This window comes from Leptosomus discolor, chromosome 11 (genome assembly GCF_034619465.1).
Source record: "Leptosomus discolor isolate bLepDis1 chromosome 11, bLepDis1.hap2, whole genome shotgun sequence".
In the NCBI taxonomy this organism is placed as follows: domain Eukaryota; kingdom Metazoa; phylum Chordata; class Aves; order Leptosomiformes; family Leptosomidae; genus Leptosomus; species Leptosomus discolor.
In genome coordinates this window covers 4,910,434-4,928,947 of record NC_141401.1, presented here as the reverse complement: position 1 = coordinate 4,928,947, position 18,514 = coordinate 4,910,434, and the positions used below count along the sequence as shown (strand labels likewise).

The following is an 18,514-nucleotide window of genomic DNA, read 5'->3' as shown; positions in this document are numbered from 1 at the left end:
TCAGAATTCCTTTGGGAGAACCCGTATTCAAAATTATCAATATAAGTATTAGAAAGAACGGAAACAAAAGATAGACTCTATCACAATACCTGTGTCAACTGCACAGTAGAGGCAGAATACAGAGCTGTGCCACGGTGTAAACGTCTATCAAATTCATTTTTGATTCAGTCCTATAAGGTGGCAGGTCAAAATGCAAAGTTCAGCTAAGTACTTCAAACCCTCATCCACACTCAGGGTGTTTTAGACTTGTAGTTTAAGCTCATCTCTGATTTGCAGCATGAAAACTATTTGAAATAATGCAGAATTTGCTGATTTTAAGAGATTTGTAATCTGGTCACACCAGTTTACCCCTATTCACAGACAGACTATGAGCACAACCAACAAACTCGTTTGCAAGTATCTAAGTTGCAGTATGAAAAACATTGGTCTACTACCTCTTCTCCTCCAGGGATTGAAAAAACATCAGGAGTGGACGGTGACTTCGTCAAGAGTTTTTCATAGTATCTTTCAGCTTCCACTTGCAGAACCTCTGGATCTCCTGCTAACGTATCTACCAAGTAAAAGCAACCTGCAGTTGAAATAAAACACAAGATATATTTACTTTTTAAATTAACTAAGAAACATGAGTTTTAAAACCTCAGTTTTCCCAGCAGCTGCTTGGTGTAGCTGGGCCCTTATTGTATCCCATTGAGCCTTTTGTATAACCCTAGTCTAAAACAGGAAGGCTGGTAAAAAAACTATATGTTATTTACCTCTTGATATGCAATTTTACAAAGTAGAATCATGACAGCATCAAATCACATTTGTCTCCTTTGAATTCAACAAGCACAGTCTCAATTTTTTCTCCGTGTAAGTAAATTGCTTTAAAGCTGGAAGAGCAAAAAAACTTCTTCAAAACACAGGCTGAGTTCTAGTATTGTCCAAAAATATAACAGGAAAAGAATTCCAAAGCTTCCACTCTTTCTTGGAAGACTGCCCCTTTATGGGTCAGTCCATGATCTGTTGTATATGATTAGTTTTCTCTTCCGCTTTTTTGAGCAACTTCGAGTGGGCACTTTCACAACAATGAAATAATGTCAGAAATATTAAAATATTTACCTACGTAAGAGTTCCCAAAATAATAACCATTATCTTTCATGCAACATAACTTTTAATCCATGTGACTCAATACTGGAGGGTATTCACACCAGATTTTTGTTAATTGCAGGCAAACAAAAGTTACATACATCTGCTGCCTGTTACCCACATGCAAAGTCCAACTCAGTGCTCGTGAGGAACCAAGCAACCTCTTTCTGATGTAACCAACCAGACTGACTGGTGGCTCACCACCAGCTCAAGACAAAGAACATCAGAAGAAATGGGTTAGCAGGCCAAATAGTATTCTGCCAGTCTTCTGTCTTAGGAAGGAAATAGTTTCAATTTAAGGGTCTTTCTGTCAACAAGCCACACCTGTAACTCTTCTAAGCCTCAAACTGAGGACAAAACCTTCTACCACACTGCTACAACTGGAATCTTAGTTCTGAATCCTCCACTTTTAATCGTGGTTTGCTCTCACGTGGCAGCTCCTGTGATCCAAGCTTGATGTGAAATAACTGCACTGGTAAGTGCAAAGTAAACAGCTGAGACAATGAACAGTCCGATGAGGACCATTGCAAGAACTGGGTATATTAAGATTCAGAAACTATAAGTCATAAAAGTACCATACTGAAAATGATACCTTTCGATGTAAAAGTAGGAGCATGGGATTTGCAGTACCAGGTCAGACTGTTCACCCGCGGTCCCACCATTCTCCCTCTGGCAGTGATCAGCATCTGATTCCTCAGCAAAGGAGTAGGAAATGACAACTGATAATTCACCACCACCCAGCACTGCTTAAAATGCTTTAACCATTATTTTCCTGCCCTTTGCAGGCAATCAGCTTACATCCCGAGGCTTGACAGCTAAGCTATGTAGTCAGAATGCTGAACAGAAACTACTCTGTAAATGGTTTCCATAGTATGTCTGTATGTGACAAAATGGGAGAGAAAACAGCATTGCAACACTGGCAAATTATAAAATCCCAGCCCATACTTTGCAGTGGCAGTTTTCTTCTGCAGTGGCTTTCCCCAGTGGACTGTATAACACCATCAAGAAGCCATATAAGGGAAAGAAACTAAAGGTTATTATTAAAAACTTCAGTAATTTACTGAAGTACATTTACTAGTGAATTAATTCTTTGCAAAAGAGTGGCATGTAAGACTTCAGTTTAGCACAAAGAAAAATAATAAATACTATTCATGAGATGCTGCTTACAAGGCTACATCCTGTCATTGTTAAGCCAAAGCAACTTAATAAGTACAATCATGTTTTCTCCTCGCTGAACAAAACAGCTAGTACCTTCAAAGTTACACTAACTTTCTGGTACAAAGTATGCTTGTATTCTAAGGTAATCATGACTATTTGAAGGATGAAATAATGTCTCAGATGAAATAATGAGGCATTAGAGAAAACTTCTGATCAACTTTCCATCAATGGAGTGTTCCACAGAAATACTTTTTTCTCTAAAAAATGCTTTTAGACTTCCAGTTAACTTGTCTTTCCTGTGTAACACTGACAGTGCTCAAGTGAGTTAGAAGCACATGTTCCAATAAAGGGGAAATCCAAAAATTTTTCATGAAGAAAACAAATCTGTCTCAGCTTCTGAATATAAGGGAGGAGGGGGAGAAAGAAAGTGAGAGTGAGGTTCCCTTAGGGACAACACGGAGCAGAAGTCTAACTTCAGGTACCCTGGAGTGTCCTCAAGAAGTCAGTTCTGCCAAGGCTGGCTTTTGTGAACATCCCCTCTAAACTAGCACGACACGCACCCATCACTAATACTGTTCAGCGGCCATAGGCAGGAGAAATATCACTAGTTTGAAAATTTTTTTACGTTAACTAATGTGTTTCCCAGTTTTCCCCAGTACAAAGAAGAAATTATATTTGCCCTCCTGTGTATGTCCCTTTTATGCTTTTTTTTTTGTATACAGAAACAAAAAAATCCCACCTTGGCAAAGTCTAACCATAACTATTGTTATTAGGCGTTTGACTACAACAATAACTACTGCTGGCTAACGGGATGTTATAAAGGTTCCAAAAATCAAATGCAAAAATAATTCGTTAAGTTTGCTTCAAAAGAAAAGCAACACTATGGTCCTGTGAGTGCTTCAGTCTGAGGTCCCTATCAGCATCTTCGGATACCAAAATTGCAATGTTCCAAGGACAGCCTTTCAACCTGCTTTGAATGACAGGATTTCATCCGAATTTGATCTTACCTAGTGGCAACAAAAGAGCACATTGTGGCGGCCAATCTGCCAGACACCCAGCGAGCACTTCTTTCAAACAGGCGACGTGCACAAAGGGTTACCATCTGGGGGAGGGAGGGAGCGGGGAAGGGGGGCAGGAGGGGTGAGTCATAAAAAGGGGGCCTCTTGCTGCAGCCACAGAGGAGGGACCATAAACCAGAAGGAGAGTAAATTTAGAACGGGAGGCCTACTGCATTAGAGGGATTCCTGACATTCGCGCTGAAGTGGCTGCCATCTTAAATAGCCAAAGCTGGTAAACAAGGTCAAGACATCATCTAGGCGGACTCTAGGGCAGCAGTGACAATGAGGGCTTCACAGACAGGTAACAGACCTTGTCTTTTACAGGGCACCGGCACTCAGGGCAAAGGGGGAGGAAGCGTATGCAATTCCACTGAAAAAAAACTTATTTAGAGGTAAATAAATGAGAAACCTGAATGGGCATATTTCCATTTCAACCATACAAAATAGATTTTAAAGCAAAAGCTAACGCTGCTTCTGCTCTCTTTTGTTTCCACAGTGCAGTCTGGGCCACATTCTCAAGCGAGGATGTTTAAGTGCATCTCCTCTCACTCTAGTGATCTGTCATCAATTTGCACTAAGAATCTGATTTTTAAAGTGAAAAGCTACAGCTAAAACCAGCTACACAAACAAGCAGGCGCTGCCCATACAACTCAGTCGTCTTTATGAGATGCTACCCTCCAGCACCTATAGGTACCTCAGCCTAAAACATCATACAACTCTGCCAAGAAGGCATAAATCAAGGCCCCTGTTTCAGTCCTGATCCCTAAACCCAGTTTTTTCTAAACCCACTGCTATTCCACCTCTGATTTTCCCCAGAATAGAGAGCTGAATTTTATGGTGGTTTCACTAAGTGAACAAATAACCTTCCTGAGAAATAGAAGTCAGACAAAGTTCACTTCACTTACAATCCAAAAAGATCAGTATGTGGGAATCCAGATAGATCTGATTAACATGTTTATGTTCTGCATCAGGTAGATAAATAACAAATGTAATCACAAAATGGAAGACAATATTCTACCTTAAACTAGAAATTATTTTTTGTAGATTAGAGACAGATCCCCATCATTACAGATCCAGCAAGAATTTCATTCTATCGGTTAAAGTAAGCAGGAAATATTTTTCCATGGGCAAAAGAATTTATTCTCAACACAACAGAAAACACATGGTGCACACACTTGTATGTGAAATTCCACAAGTGAAACTAGACTGCTGTAATGCCCAAAGGTAAATGACATGCTTCTATCTAATCAGATATTCTGAAGATTCTTTTTGATGATCCTTCTATATCCTCTGCAACTAAACCCTGTGCCATAATAGAAATAATTTAACTAGAACATAGATAACCACAGACTTATCTCATTAATATAATGCTACAGCAATTCAAATCACCATTATATCCCTGAAGCTCTCTTTCCCTAGACTATTAGTTTTACTATTTCGCCATTATCTAACAAATCAGTTACAACTTGGGACAATCAACTCTGTCTCTTTGTGAAGATGTTTCAAATACTCATTTAAGTTTCAAATTAGTATGTATCGCCAATATGCTTAAGTTCTTCTTGACCATGAACCCAATACCTAATTTAATAAACAAGAGATACTTGCTTTCATTGTTAAGAAGTTTCTACTCCTGCATTCATGTGTAGCGTATTAATATGGTTTCCTTAAGCCAACAAAGTTGGTGATGCAGGTTTTTTCAGACTAGACACACCACTGGGTTGATTAAGATGCACTGAGGCATTGCTGATACTCCCAGGAAAGACTTACTTGTTGAAAAGCCCATTTCAGAGATTTGTAAGGGCATTTAGGATGCAGGCAGATTGTAAAGCAAAATACATCATCAACCTCACCGTAGATGAAGCATGAAGAGTGTTATGTCTGAAGTGAATTAATCATTTATCCTACAACTACTTTTTCATGTTCTACAAACACAGAGAATGATACTACATGCATCCATTAAGAACTGTGTGTTTACAGAAGCACCATCAGTCACCACAGGAGTTGTATCTGGACTGTGCATCTTTGTACATTTGTGCAAATTTGTGCATAATTTTACATGTAAAAATACGAAAAAATTTAAGTCTGATTTCTAATGCTGCAGAAACAAGATAGATAAAGAGAGCTTTTTCAAGTTTCATTCTTTCCTATTCAGTTTTGCCATTTCTAATGCTTGCAATAGCAGTACTGGCTTTATTTATTGGCGTTATTTTCACGCCAATGTATTTCACAATAAAAACAAAACAAAACAAAATACAAAACCTTCAGCAGGTTTTAAGTGTTTCTGACAGTGCTGTGAGGTTTTTTGTCCAAGAAGTATTTTCCTTCTTTTTTTTTTTTTTTAAATCCAAAACCACTTTGCAATATGAGGCAAACACATGCACCAACACAAAATGACAGCATACCAGGTCAATATTTCAGAAGGAGCATTCTTGTAATTAAACCAAGCAACTGAGACCAGAACGACTAAAATTATTCTTAACACAGGTGTGGTTTTGTGGCCCCCAACAAATCACTTCATCTTCTGTCTGGTTTCTTATCAGTTAAGTGTACGGCTTATCTACCACTTCAAAAGGGTGTGACGTTTTCCTTATCAGTGCCTCTGAAGTCACAACATAAAAAGACTAAGAAGTCATATAATATAAATTGTTCTCTGTTCTCCTGCGGACTGTCACTGCCACACTATGGCAGCACAACCATGATGGTGTCTAGGATCTAAAGATAACTTTTTTTGCCCTTCTAAATTGTGCACATATAAAAAAAAAGTGCTTTCCATTATCCTCTCACAGGAGTGGGAGCTCTGTGTTAAACAGCAGTGCTTAACATCAGCTCTTCTTTCCTTCCAGCAAGCTTGAACAACTCCATGCATGTGGTTATCATTAGACAACCATATTTGTTTAACCTTTCAAAGGAAGGAAGAGGTCTTTGGCACGTTCCCGGGAGTACATGCAGAACCTGACTCTCATATCCTGAATTTAATTGAGCAAGTACATGTCAAAAACACAAGTTCTAGTGTAAGTGAAACTTCAGGATCATAACAGCATGTGGTGGCAACGGAGCTAGTGGGCAAACACCGTGGTGTGGTATCTGTCCAACAAGGCAAGGCAGCTCTTAACCACATGCTGTACATCATTAATGAAAACAATGTTCTTCCCCACTGCATTGCTTTTCACCATAACTAATAGAGCTATCGCCCTTGGAACATAAAGGATGAAAAAAAAATGCATTGACATTAACACATTTCTGTGTTTCAATCCAAAAATGCCATTTATATAGAATCAGAGAATGGTTTGGGTTGGAAGGGACCTCAAAGACCATCTAGTTCCAACCTCCCTGCCATGGGAGGGACATCTCCCACTAGATCAGGTTGCTCAAGGCTCCATCCAACCTGGTCTTGGAACACTTCCAGGGATGGAGCATCCACAGCTTCCTTAGGCAACCTGTGCCAGTGTCTCACCACCCTCAGGGTGAAGAACTTCTTCCTTGTATCTAGTCTAAACCTGCCCTCTCCCAGCTTCCAAACATTACCCCTTCTCCTGTCACTGCAGGCCCTTGTAAAAAGTTCCTCCCCAGCCTTCTTGTCTGGAAGGTCTTCAGGTACTGGAAGGCCACTCCAAGGTCTCCCCGGAGCCTTCTCTTTTCCAGGCTGAACAAGCCCAACTCAGCCTGTCCTCATAGGAAAGGTGTTCCAACCCTCTGACCTACAACCTTGGTAGCCCTCCCCTGTACTCGCTCCAGCAGCTCCATGTCTTTCTTGTGTCAGGGGCTCCAGAGCTGGTCACAGTATTCCAGGTGGGGTCTCACGGGGGCAGAGTAGAGAGGTAGAATCCCCTTCCTCGACCTGCTGGTCACATATCTTTTGATGCAGCCCAGGACACGGTTGGCTTTCTGGGCTGCAAGCACACACTGTTGCTATTCTAGTCTACAATCTATATATTACTATTCTCTCACAATTCGAATGGCAAGAAGGGCTTCAGAAGACAAACTGAATACAAGTTTCTGTCTGTAAGTATTTTTCTGCTGTGCAATCAATAAAGGCAGAAGGGAAATAAATAATCCTAATCCCATTCCCAATTAAGAAACCAAACAGATTAAATAGATGAATTCAGCTGTAGATGTATGTGTCATTACTGCAAATTCGGTCACTCAAATGAAGGGCAGACAAACTGTTAGGCAGCATCCCAAATACAGTATGCTATCATATTAGGCATCCCATTCTCACTACTGATTTCAGAAAAGGAAAGAAAAAAGCTTTAAGTACATACATACGTTTAGCAGAACATAGATGAGCAAAGGCACTGACTAGACAAGCCTAACTCTGAAAAATGCCGAACACCTTCAATTTCCACTCACTTCAGTGGGCTCGGAAGGCTCCCAGAACCTCACATGACCCAGGTCTATAAAACACGTGTTATTTATTTTCCAAAACTTAAAGTAATCTGCAATTTATGAAACAGAAAAAAATTAGGGGAATTAAATGATTGATTTAATTATTTAGCTCTTTTTGGAAAAATACCTAGATGAAACCACATTACTTAAAATGTTTTCAAGGCCAGAAAAGCAAGTGCATATTGAAGGGATCACGTAATGGCATGTGCATATTGAAGGGTATTTCCTCCACTCTAACCTACTGAAAGTTCCAGCAAACAGGTTCCAGCTATATCTATTTTTCGTCGGACGAATCTTTAGCAGTGTTACACTTACAAAAACAAAGCCACACCCAACTGACAGTACAGATAGGTTAAAGTACATCTGTGTAAACTGGCTACCCCCTGTCCTGTTACACACAGAACGCACATCTGGACTGGCACGTTTTGCACAAAGTTCTAACCTAATGTAATTGAAAAAAGCTGAGGTATTATGGGCCAGAAACAGACTTTATGAATAAAAACTGTAGCACACTGTTAAACTATGGAAGTGCTACCAGCTGTAACTATGACATACCAGGAATTCATACTTCTGCACATTTAACTCTTTTTCACAAAGCTTAAATGTAAAAAAGAGGGGGGGAGCTTAAAGAGTAACTCGGAGAAGATGTAAGGGAAGATGTTACCCCCTGAAGAAAAGGGACATTCAGGATTGTAATTAATTAAGGCTTTAAGGTTCATGTTCACATTAGTTCTTCCTCAAAGAAATTCCCTTCATTCAGTGGCATTGCTGCTAATACCTCTGACCCTGTGAACATCAGAATTGAGTTCTTAATACATACTGGTTTTCATACAACCAAGAAATGGGCAGAAATGTTCCTGGAAAAGTCTAACTTCAACTACTGAAGGCAGTGCCATGGATTTTCTTGAATATGTAAGAAAAAAAATTAAATTCATCAACTTAATTATTTGTCTACCCCCTAAATAAAAATAAAATATACAAGAAAAATATACACATTTTCCAGAACAACTGTGTCCATATCAGGGACTTTTTCCAGCAGTTATGCCAGTGCTACATCTCACTTCATCATACCCGTAGCCAAACGCCAGCAGAAGCTCGTAGTCCAAGCCTGCCCTCAAATCAGAGTTTGACTCTTAAAATCTAAGCAAAGAAGGAATGGGAGGCCCTGAATGACACTGAAGTATAGCACTGAAGAATTTTCATTATTCAAAGAGGCTGACCTGAAAGGCAAACAATAGAAAATATTCTGTGAACAGCAGTAACGCTTTTATGAAACACAGGTTCAAATGCAGATAGCAGATTTCAATCCTTTACAAAGATGGAAGATAGAAAGGAGAATACATCGGTCAAAAGCCATCCTATAACTTAAGGGAAAAGAGGAAGACAACGTCTCCCATCGTGGTAAACAAGAAATAGTGAAATGGCTTGAAATGACAACTGAGTTTGGCAAATGGTCTAGCATGAAGATGATTTCATCCTGCGGGGAGAAGCCAGACAGACTGACAGTTAGGGCAGTTTCAGAAAATAGCCATATTTTAAGACCAAGGAGCATTTAAAATTACTCCTGAAACACTCGCTGTCGCAACCAGGCACCAGGGCTAGTCTTTAAGTACCGCATTAAACACGTTTCCCTACTGCTACCACCCTTCAAAGCAGGCGTGGGAAACCTAAGGCCGCCCTACACGCGGCCCTTATCTTCCTGTCATACACATCATGGCAGCGCGTGTGGCACACCAAGAGCACCTGAAAGCCCTGGTGTGCTATCAGAAAGGACAATGTTCCACAAACAAACAAAGTAGTGATGAAAACATAAGACAACTCTCTAGATTTTCAGGGATAGCAGCTTCAGATACTACATACTTTGAGTTGCAAATGCTTTACATCTGACAAATCTACTGCCCCCACCAGTAGAGTGCATAGGTCTGCCCGAGAAAGCCCAGCAGCCTTCCTCCAAATTACTTGCAAGGAGCAATTTGTACAGCCAGAATAATCTCAAAATAAAGCAATTAATTTGAGGGGAAAAAAAAGGAAAGAAACCAAAAAATCCCTTCCCCCAGTAATTTCCACTTTGCTAAATTCGTTATGCGGCTGCAAATTAATACATCACCTGCACTAGCTATCACAAGCCTCTCAGCCTGTCTCAGAACTTGCTTTAATAAACAGCTGCAAGTAGTGGAGGAAACATGTAAACATCTCTCTTGTTTCTCTGTGCCGTTGTGTCAGCTATTCTACATGTCTTTGAAGGTGCTCCAAAATCAGCGTGGCTCTGCTTTTCCCTTTTTCTCCTTTTGGGAGGAGGAAGAAGCAGAGAAGGAAGGACAGGCTGGCAACAGAGGGCTAACTCTGTGCTTGCTGTGCTCTTGACAGTAAGGCTGAGAGTGTTCAAATTCAGTTTACCCAGGCTTTTCTGTAAGGACAAAAGAAACCACTGCTGGTGGTTAAAAATGCAAAAGGTTTTGATTGTAATGGCTTGACAATCAGCCAAAGATATGACTAGGGGGAAAAACACAGCAAGGCAGCTATGACCAGAATGGAAGAAACAAGGAAAAACACATGGCTTGACTTCAGAGCAGAAAATTGACTTAGGCTTTGCATAAACGACAGCATACCTCCAAGCTTGCCTGATCCACAGTCTGCCTGGAATGAGAACATGTAGTCTAAAAGCAGAGCCTATTAAAAGGCATAATGTTTCTAAACGGCATCTGTTACGTACTAATAAGCATTACTTAAAGGACATAGGCCTTAAATTGCTACCAAACGTGCACTTATCTGAAACTGCTGCAAGGCAATCGTTACAAAAATGTCACATGACACCATGGGAATTTGAATAATATAAAATGTTTTTATTTAGTTTGGCTTGGAATCATTATGCAGCAAAAAAGATGGAGGCACTTTCTGAGATTTTGAAACCATGCAACTTCACAGGAATGAAACACTAGCAAGAATTACATCAGCGGAGCCATTTGCCATCTGTTGTCAGTAATACTATAAAGACCAGCCACCAGACAGCAGTTTTAAAGGTTACAAACACAACATTTTTAAGCATCCACAGACCTCTCAGTAACTGAGTAGGGCACAGTTTACTTCAGACATGTGCAACCTGAGGTTTTCTGCCAATCTTTTTCCAAAGACAACACACCAGAACAGAGAATTGCCACGCAAAGTGTTTGGGAGTCTCTCAGTACGCAACCACTGCACAAAGTGGAAAATACATACCAGCCTGTTGTACGCAGGTTCTTATACCCACAACCATAATGCCTGCACTCCTCCCACTTGCAAATCAAAACTGGCTCCACTTTCTTTTGTGTTGTTCCTTTTCTCGTACTTTCCCCCAAGGGAAGGCGTGTATTCACTGCAACGCTGTCATGGAAAGGGACTTCGAGGTAGGTAGTTAGGATTTTGTTTCCTGTTTTCTTTCCTTCTAGACCATAACTAGATATTTATGTTAAAGAAAGAAAGGTTTCAGTAACTTGCCTTACCTGTGGCATGGAAAGCAAGGAGGTTATGACAGCCCTTACCTCTTAAGATACTCACACCCCTCCGTCTGAGTAAAATTCTACCTGTTCCATACATGAGATTTTAGTTATACTGAAGGAGCATGGCTGTCAGTCAGTCTCACCTTAGTAGCTTTTCTAGATGTGCGGGGCACATTCATGATATACAGCACCTCTATGCTACTTGAATTTCGTGGTTCCACCTTCCAGGCTGCTGAGCTCCTGCCTGTAAACTGATTAACATGGATTTTATGGAGGGCAGGGAGATTTCCATCTTCCTAGAGAGACAGATGGAAATTTAAGGCTTCATTAATGCAATGGTTAAACTGGATGTACAGGTTTCTCATCTGGTAACTCACTATTTCTCAGGCTCCAGAGTTGTATATACACGGTTACTCACTGACTGTCCTTCCTAGCCTTGCTGTTAGATGCTTAACACATACAAATCTGACTTTCAAAGTGTTTTCAAATAAAAAAGAACTTGTGACAAGGCTGAATTTAAACCAAGAACCTCTAGTTTTAGGTCAACAGCTGGCCTCCTTCTCAACAGTAAGGTTTGCCTGGGACCTACAAAGGGGCTTAGAAACCTGTAAGTGTTTCTTGCCCAGTGAAAAACAGTTACAGGAACAGACCTCAAGACCTACTTGTAGCATCTCAATTACAGCCCAACATAAACTGAAAAGCACCATTTGCACAAGAAGAACTAATGGCTGACTCCAATATGCTCTTAAAGTGTGCTGTATACTCAACCTATCGCCAGTTGTTCTACAACTGTTTTAAACATAGGTATATCCAATTAAATAACGAAGCCAAAACTCAGATGATACCTAAAAACCATAGCAGCTGTCCCAAAAGAGGAAGGGGATGAAAGAAGAACTAAACTTCAACTTGAGAATAATGAAAAAGGGGGAAAATGCGGACATCAACCGAAGTGCCCAACAGTACAACGTTTGCTTGGACACGAAAAACCAAGTCCCATTCATCTAGAGGTATTTTAATTAAAAACATCAACAGAATTGAGTCTTCAAAAAAAAACCAACCCAATAGCATTATTACAAATGTTTGACTTTCATAAGTGGCTGACAGGGGGGAGAAAATGGAGCAATCTGACTACGCTGCATTTAGCCATGAGCAGCTAGAGGAACTAATGAACAACATCATTATTTTACTGAAGGGGATGAAGTAGGTGCTTTAGATAAATGGCAGCAACTTAAAATGTGTTTCAGAAGATAAATTCACTTTCTCTCCATTTACCTGCTAGCGTGACAAATTAAGAAAGAAAACTATAAAACCAGAGCAACAGGGAAAGCAGTGCAAAAGCTAACTGAGGTGCTGCAACGGGCCCTTATCCAAACAAGTGCATGAAGAGAAATTCTTGGAAGTGCTCCTAGTCAAATATAAACCAGGAACACTACACACGCCAGACTCCCTTGGAAATCCAAGGTGGAGCATGTGCAGAAGATCCACCTGTCCTAAAATCAGCTCCCTCACCAAGCACTAGGAGCAGCGCCGTTTGGGAACTAATATAATGTCTGCTCATTTCAAAGCAGTGCAAGCCCACCACATCCCGAATGGCTGAGCTGTCCCTGTTGGCCTCTACTGGGCAGAGCAGCCCTTTGCCTACTGTCAGAAACACCAGTAAATAAACTTCGCTGAAAGATGAGGGGTGAGTGGCTTTTTTCTCCAAAAATTCATCGTTAGAGACCGTGTATTTCTTGTTCTACAGTCAGCTCATGATCAGCAAAGAAAGTTTTTACCACATACTTTTTAAAGAAAGGGTAAATACTCGGCTGTATAGAAAGCCTTTTATATTTTACACTGAAATAATCCGACTAATTATTCTTCTGTGGTCAAGATGCAACGTGTTTCCTGCTCCTTTTGTCCCTGCTAAACCATGCCTCTTTTCTTAAACCATGTTTTTGCTCAATTTGGGTAAACACTTGGCAATGCTGCGTGAGATTCGGCTTTTAAAACGTAGTATTTTTACACAGTCTTCCTTCTGGTCTATGGTAGTTCTCAAGGACTCAGCCATTAAAGTCCCAACCTCGTGCAACTGGGCTGTGGGGCCTCTGAACCCCCCCTGGAAACAGGCCTTTGGAGAGGAGCTTTTCACCAGCGTCACCTGCCCAGCCAGCGCTGACAGAAATCATCAGGCCACCTCCTCTCGGCTTCAGGACAGGTTTGGACTAGCCTAAAACCTGGCAAAGTTACCTGTACGCCTGGGAAAAGGCCCACGAACCGTGTAGCAGCCTACTCTGGCCGACCCTGCTGAAGCCGAGACATTCTTTATCACGCTGCTCTGCGCAGGGAGGTCGGACTGGACCATCTCCCTCAAGCAACACCGTGAAAGCAGGGCGCTGGGAGCATGGCGATGAAGAGCCGGGGCTCGCCCGGTCACGACCGCAGGCGACCGAGCAAAGCGTTCCCGGAAAGGCCCGAGTGTTTCGCGGCGTTGAGGCCGCTTCTGGAAAGCCCTGTCCGCGGTGCGGCGGGGAGCCCGCCATTTTGGGGCGGAGAGGGGACGGGACGGGACGGGACACACACCGCGGGCTCCTCACAGCAGGCGCGGGCTGGCGCCGGCCCCGGACAGCCTGGGCGGGCGGTGCATCAGCCAGGCACCGCCGTCCGGCCTCTGCGGGCGGGCAGCCGGCCCGGCGTGAGGGCAAGAGCAGGAGGGAGGCGAAGCGAGCGGGGCGGCCGCCATGAGGGGAGAGACGGGGCAGGGGCCAGCGCGGGGGAGGAGGACGCCAGGCCGCGGGGGAGCTCCCGGGCGCTCTCCCTCCCCTTCTTACCAGCGGCGGCTCTTCCTCCTCCCTCGGCCTCCATCACTTCCTCCGAGGCGGGCTCCCACCGCCGCGGCCCGCCTCCGCCCCGCCGGGGGTGGCGGTGCCGGCCGGTCCCGGGTGGGCAGCCCCGGAGGGGCGGGAGGCAGCGGGCGGGGGTTCGGCTGACAGGGAAAGCCGTCGTAGGAAGGCGGGGAGGGCGGCTGGGGAAGCAGAAGGACGGGGGAGGTAATGGTAAACAGTCTGGAAGCGAGGGGAGGCTGGCTGCAAGCTCTCGGCAAGGTGGCCGCAGGGTGAAGGGGCAGCCCTCGTCCTCCGCCATCAAGGCCCGGCCTTCGGCAAGTGCCAGCGCTGGGCTGCGGCTTAATTTAGAGCTAACTGCGAACACCGGCTCCAAATTCTTCGTTTAAAAGGCACAGAATGACAAACCAGAGAGCTAACGCCAGTTTCTTTAAACTCGGTTGGCAGAGGCAGAAGGTTTACGAGGGAAAATAAGTACAAAAATGACATTTTTATAGCATTCTCCAGCCATGTACTGCAGTGAGTGTTGCCAATGTGAAAGAGGCTTTTGGAAAACCCAGGCAAGGAGCCTGCTGTTCGTTATTACAAACCGTAAATTCGAGGTACAGAGATTAAAACGAACACACAGTTGTCAAAATTAGAATGTACAATCCAGGTGTTGCCTCCTGGGAGCCTTTCCCGAGTGTAGGATCGCTTAATTATTTTTAAAGTAGCATGTACAGGTATCAAAGTCAACAAGGTGAAGAGAAAAGTACATGGAAATAACAGTATGCTTGCAAAGAAACAAACTTACCTCAGCACTTAGGCCATCAGGGAACACGGCTGTGACCTGGAGCAAGGTTTCAAGGCAGCGTTAGGAACTCCATTACCTGTCAGCACAGTGACCGAAAACTCCGTAAAGGTTGCTCCTCCTTTCTAATGGTTTAAAACACATACAAAAGTAGATTTGTATTTTCTTTCCTCAACAGGACAAAGCAATCTCAGCCCATACACTGATGCTCCCAAAAAGTGGCTGTCACACGACCACACTTCACAGCACGTCAGTGGATTTCCGCACATTCTCACGATCACTTTAAGCTTTGTACCTTCCACCGCTCCCCAGGTCACACTCAGCCCAGAGGTCTGGCTGTGCCATGGCCCAAGGCCTAGTTTGATGCAGCACTGCTGTGTGACCTTGCCTGAGTGTTACTGAGAAAATTGTTAAGCTGTGAGAAAGTACATGAGCTAAATAGCCAGGAAAGGCTAAAAGCTAAAGGCTCCAGAAGCACTGTTGCTGGGTTGGCAGTAGTTAGCTGGTGAAAGATTCAAGAGAAAAGAAACAGAAGAAAAGCAGAAAATGCGAAGATAACTCGGTAATGGTGAGGATCAGCCCACATCAACAAATGGCAGAGACCAACTTTCCCCAGCGCATTGGAAACTTGCTGGCCAGCTAGGGCTCATCAGTAGTGGTAAGCACATTACTCTTTCCAGTAGTCCTAGCTTACTATTTTGCACATTAGCTGATAAATAATTACTTATTACTTAATTACTGTATGCTGCTTGCAGAGTCTCTTTGTGAATGGTAAATGATGCCTGAACAAAAGCAACCCATTGGTTGTGAGTTGCATGCTCTCTTGCTAAAGTACATTCTCCCTGCATTAAACTATTATAAACAATTAAAAATAAAATTTAAAAAAATCTGTCCGTACCCAGCAGTTAGTTTTTCCTAATACTGCAAGAAGACCAGAACTGAAACGATAACAGCCACCCAACAGCCTGGCTACATTTCAATTATTTACAATTTCATTTTTTTCCATTCTTGCTAAGCACTGGGTATACAGCAATGGTATCAATTGCAGAAGAACTAATACAAATAAGGCAACAACATAAAACATATAACATTTTCTATCAAAAAAAAAAAAGTGAAATTGCCATTACATGTTTCTATTTACCATTTCTAAGGAGTTTCTTCTAGAAGAGGCATTGGTCCACAGGGAACAGGGAGCTTTACACCAAAATGTTTGTCTCCTCTCTTTGTGTGACACTGCATTCCATTTACCTAAACACCAGCTTCGGTCTTTCCTGAGGATCATTTATTTTTATTAGAATGGAAAAGAAATATAGAGTGTTAGATCCTGAAATTTCTATTTAAAATCCCATTATAGTTTAATGTTAAATAGTGTAACAGCTTGATTTCTCCCTCCTCTCATTAAATGTTGAACAGCTGAGATAAAAACTGGAATATATTAAACACTTCCACTTAACAGTTTAAAACACTGGTCAGTGCCTGCCAATAACAAGAAATAAAAAATCTATATGTAAGTAATAATAAAAGAGATAAAAATTAAAGAGCTGTTTCTAAATGAAGGGCCATATTCAGTTCTTGTTACTGTCAGTACTAAAATCTATTTGAGCAGTGTTCTGGCAGTTCTGTAATGTGGTCAGAATGCATTTGCAGAACATATATTTTTCCCTTACTCAGCAGTTCAAACAATTTTTAAATGTATCAGACAACTGTTCAGAAAAATATTCAAGGTGATAACCTGGGCTTTCATAGTTGAGTTGCTTCCATTTCTTCTTCACCTCGAGATGAGTGCCATGCCAATCACACTTGTGTATAGCAAGAAGAAAAACAACCAGGGTTTAGCTGAGTCAGCTGTGCCTGTGACTTGCCCTCAGATATCCAGGGCTGGTTTCTTAATTATGGATGGGGATTCTAATTTGCACAGACCTCAAATGTCCAGTGACTTGGGTATCTGTTGTTATGGGCACATATACACAGGTGAGCGCTAACATTAAAGTAATACTTTCACAAAAATTTCAAGAGTAGTTTTGACTTCAGCTGAAGAAATGTTAGGGGAAAGAAAAGGTTTCATTTCTGAATAAAATTCTCAGCAGAACTTACACCTAACCAGAAGATTTTTTTAATTCTTTTTTTGAGGCGACCGTATCCTTTAGTTTCTGCTTGTTACAGAAACGTAAGGCGGCTGCAATACCTGCATTATTCCTCCAAGTATGCTCCATGCATAGAAAGCTGGAGAACAGAAGTAATCCATTAAATCCATGCAAAAATTAATTTCAGTGCATTCTGTCAAATTCCTGGTTTATCCAAGCCACCAGCATTCCACATTTGCACAAGCATATGACAACCCTGGAAAGGTCTCGGAGTCTTTACTGTGAAATCAGCAAACCTCTGCTTATGGAACGGGACTAACTGAACTGTTGAAGTCAACACTTGACTGATGAGTCATTAAAAAAGGGGGGGGGGGGGGATTTTCTCCCCAAATTTCTATCAGCTTCTTCATGAAGGATTAATGGTCCTTGCTCTGTAGTTTTTTCTGCTCTTTTCTGCCAGTTGTGAAAACTTTGAAAACTAACTAGTCCTGAAGTGCAAACGGATAATATCAGTTGTTCCAGAGTGCTTGGATCTAACAGACCTGTATCTGCACTCTGCAGGAGTGTCTAATAAATACCCAGTACGTCACAACATTCAACCAATACCCTTCACTTGTATCTATAAAGCAGCTATAATGTCCCAAACAAAGCATAGGATTGCTCATGCAGGAAATTAATTAAGCAACTATAGACCTTAAATCTTGTTTTATTCCTTGTGTATGCTTTGTCCATTAGACCACCCTGTACTTAGATTTTTTTTTATTATTATTATTTTTTTAAGCACAGATCAGAAATGACTACGAGAAGACTGGCATGTCATTGTCCTGTTTACTAACAGGTCACACAGAAACATTAGTTGATAAAAATCTTAATTGACACAGAAGAATGAAAGACACTAGAATTTTAGATGTAACTCGCTGATGCCAGTGGCAGATTTTGCCTTATTTAGAGCTGCAGAGAGTTCTGGGTTTACTGCATGAGCTGCTCCGCCAGCCTCAGTGGCTAGCAACAGCTAGTTTTGCAAGATGTATTAGTCAGGGGAAGAAATGGATGGTGGAATCAGGGTCATTTTATTTAAAAGAACCCACAAATTTCTTTGTGCCTCAGCGCAGGAGGATTTAAATGACAGACACAGCTCATAGCTCCAAACCTCATTCAGCCACCACCCAATCCAGGAGGTTTCTTCAGAGATTTTTTTTTTTCTTAAGGTCTCACAATTACCAGCTCTCCTGAGATTATATATATAGTGGCTTTCTATTCTTAGCGTATTTCTCCCCTCCCTCTCTCACACGCACACACACACACACACACTTCCTACTCAAAACAAGACCCAGTGAAACCCTCTGCCCACATAGTTATAATTCCCAAGAGAACTTTCATATGCTTTTGTTTCGGGCAGTGACAATGTGCATATGTTTTGATTTCAGGCCCTCCCTTTTGGCTCTCATGCTTCAGTTCAATGCAGACAGACCAGTTATTAAACTCCCCAGTTTCAGCAAGCTGTAACCCAGCTTCTGGAGTTCCTCTGACCTTGCAAGTTGGAGTGAGGTTATTTTTTTTAACATGTTGCCTATTCAAGGATATTACTGGAGTAAATGTTTTGGTTTATCAAATA

The 18,514-nt window shown here is 42.0% G+C and overlaps 1 protein-coding gene across 1 annotated transcript in view; it reads right to left on the bottom strand.

Annotated features, from left to right (window-relative positions):
• FAM169B (Protein) overlaps positions 1–13,547 on the bottom strand; it is a 40,811-nt gene extending 27,264 nt beyond the window's left edge. Inside the window, exons 1-2 of the mRNA XM_086471783.1 lie at positions 13,433–13,547; positions 435–613 (exon numbers count right to left, since the gene is read on the bottom strand). Of these exons, the coding sequence (XP_086327909.1) occupies positions 435–613; positions 13,433–13,547 (294 nt within the window). The remainder of the gene's footprint in view (positions 1–434; positions 614–13,432) is intronic.
• Between the last annotated feature and the right edge of the window lie 4,967 nt (positions 13,548–18,514).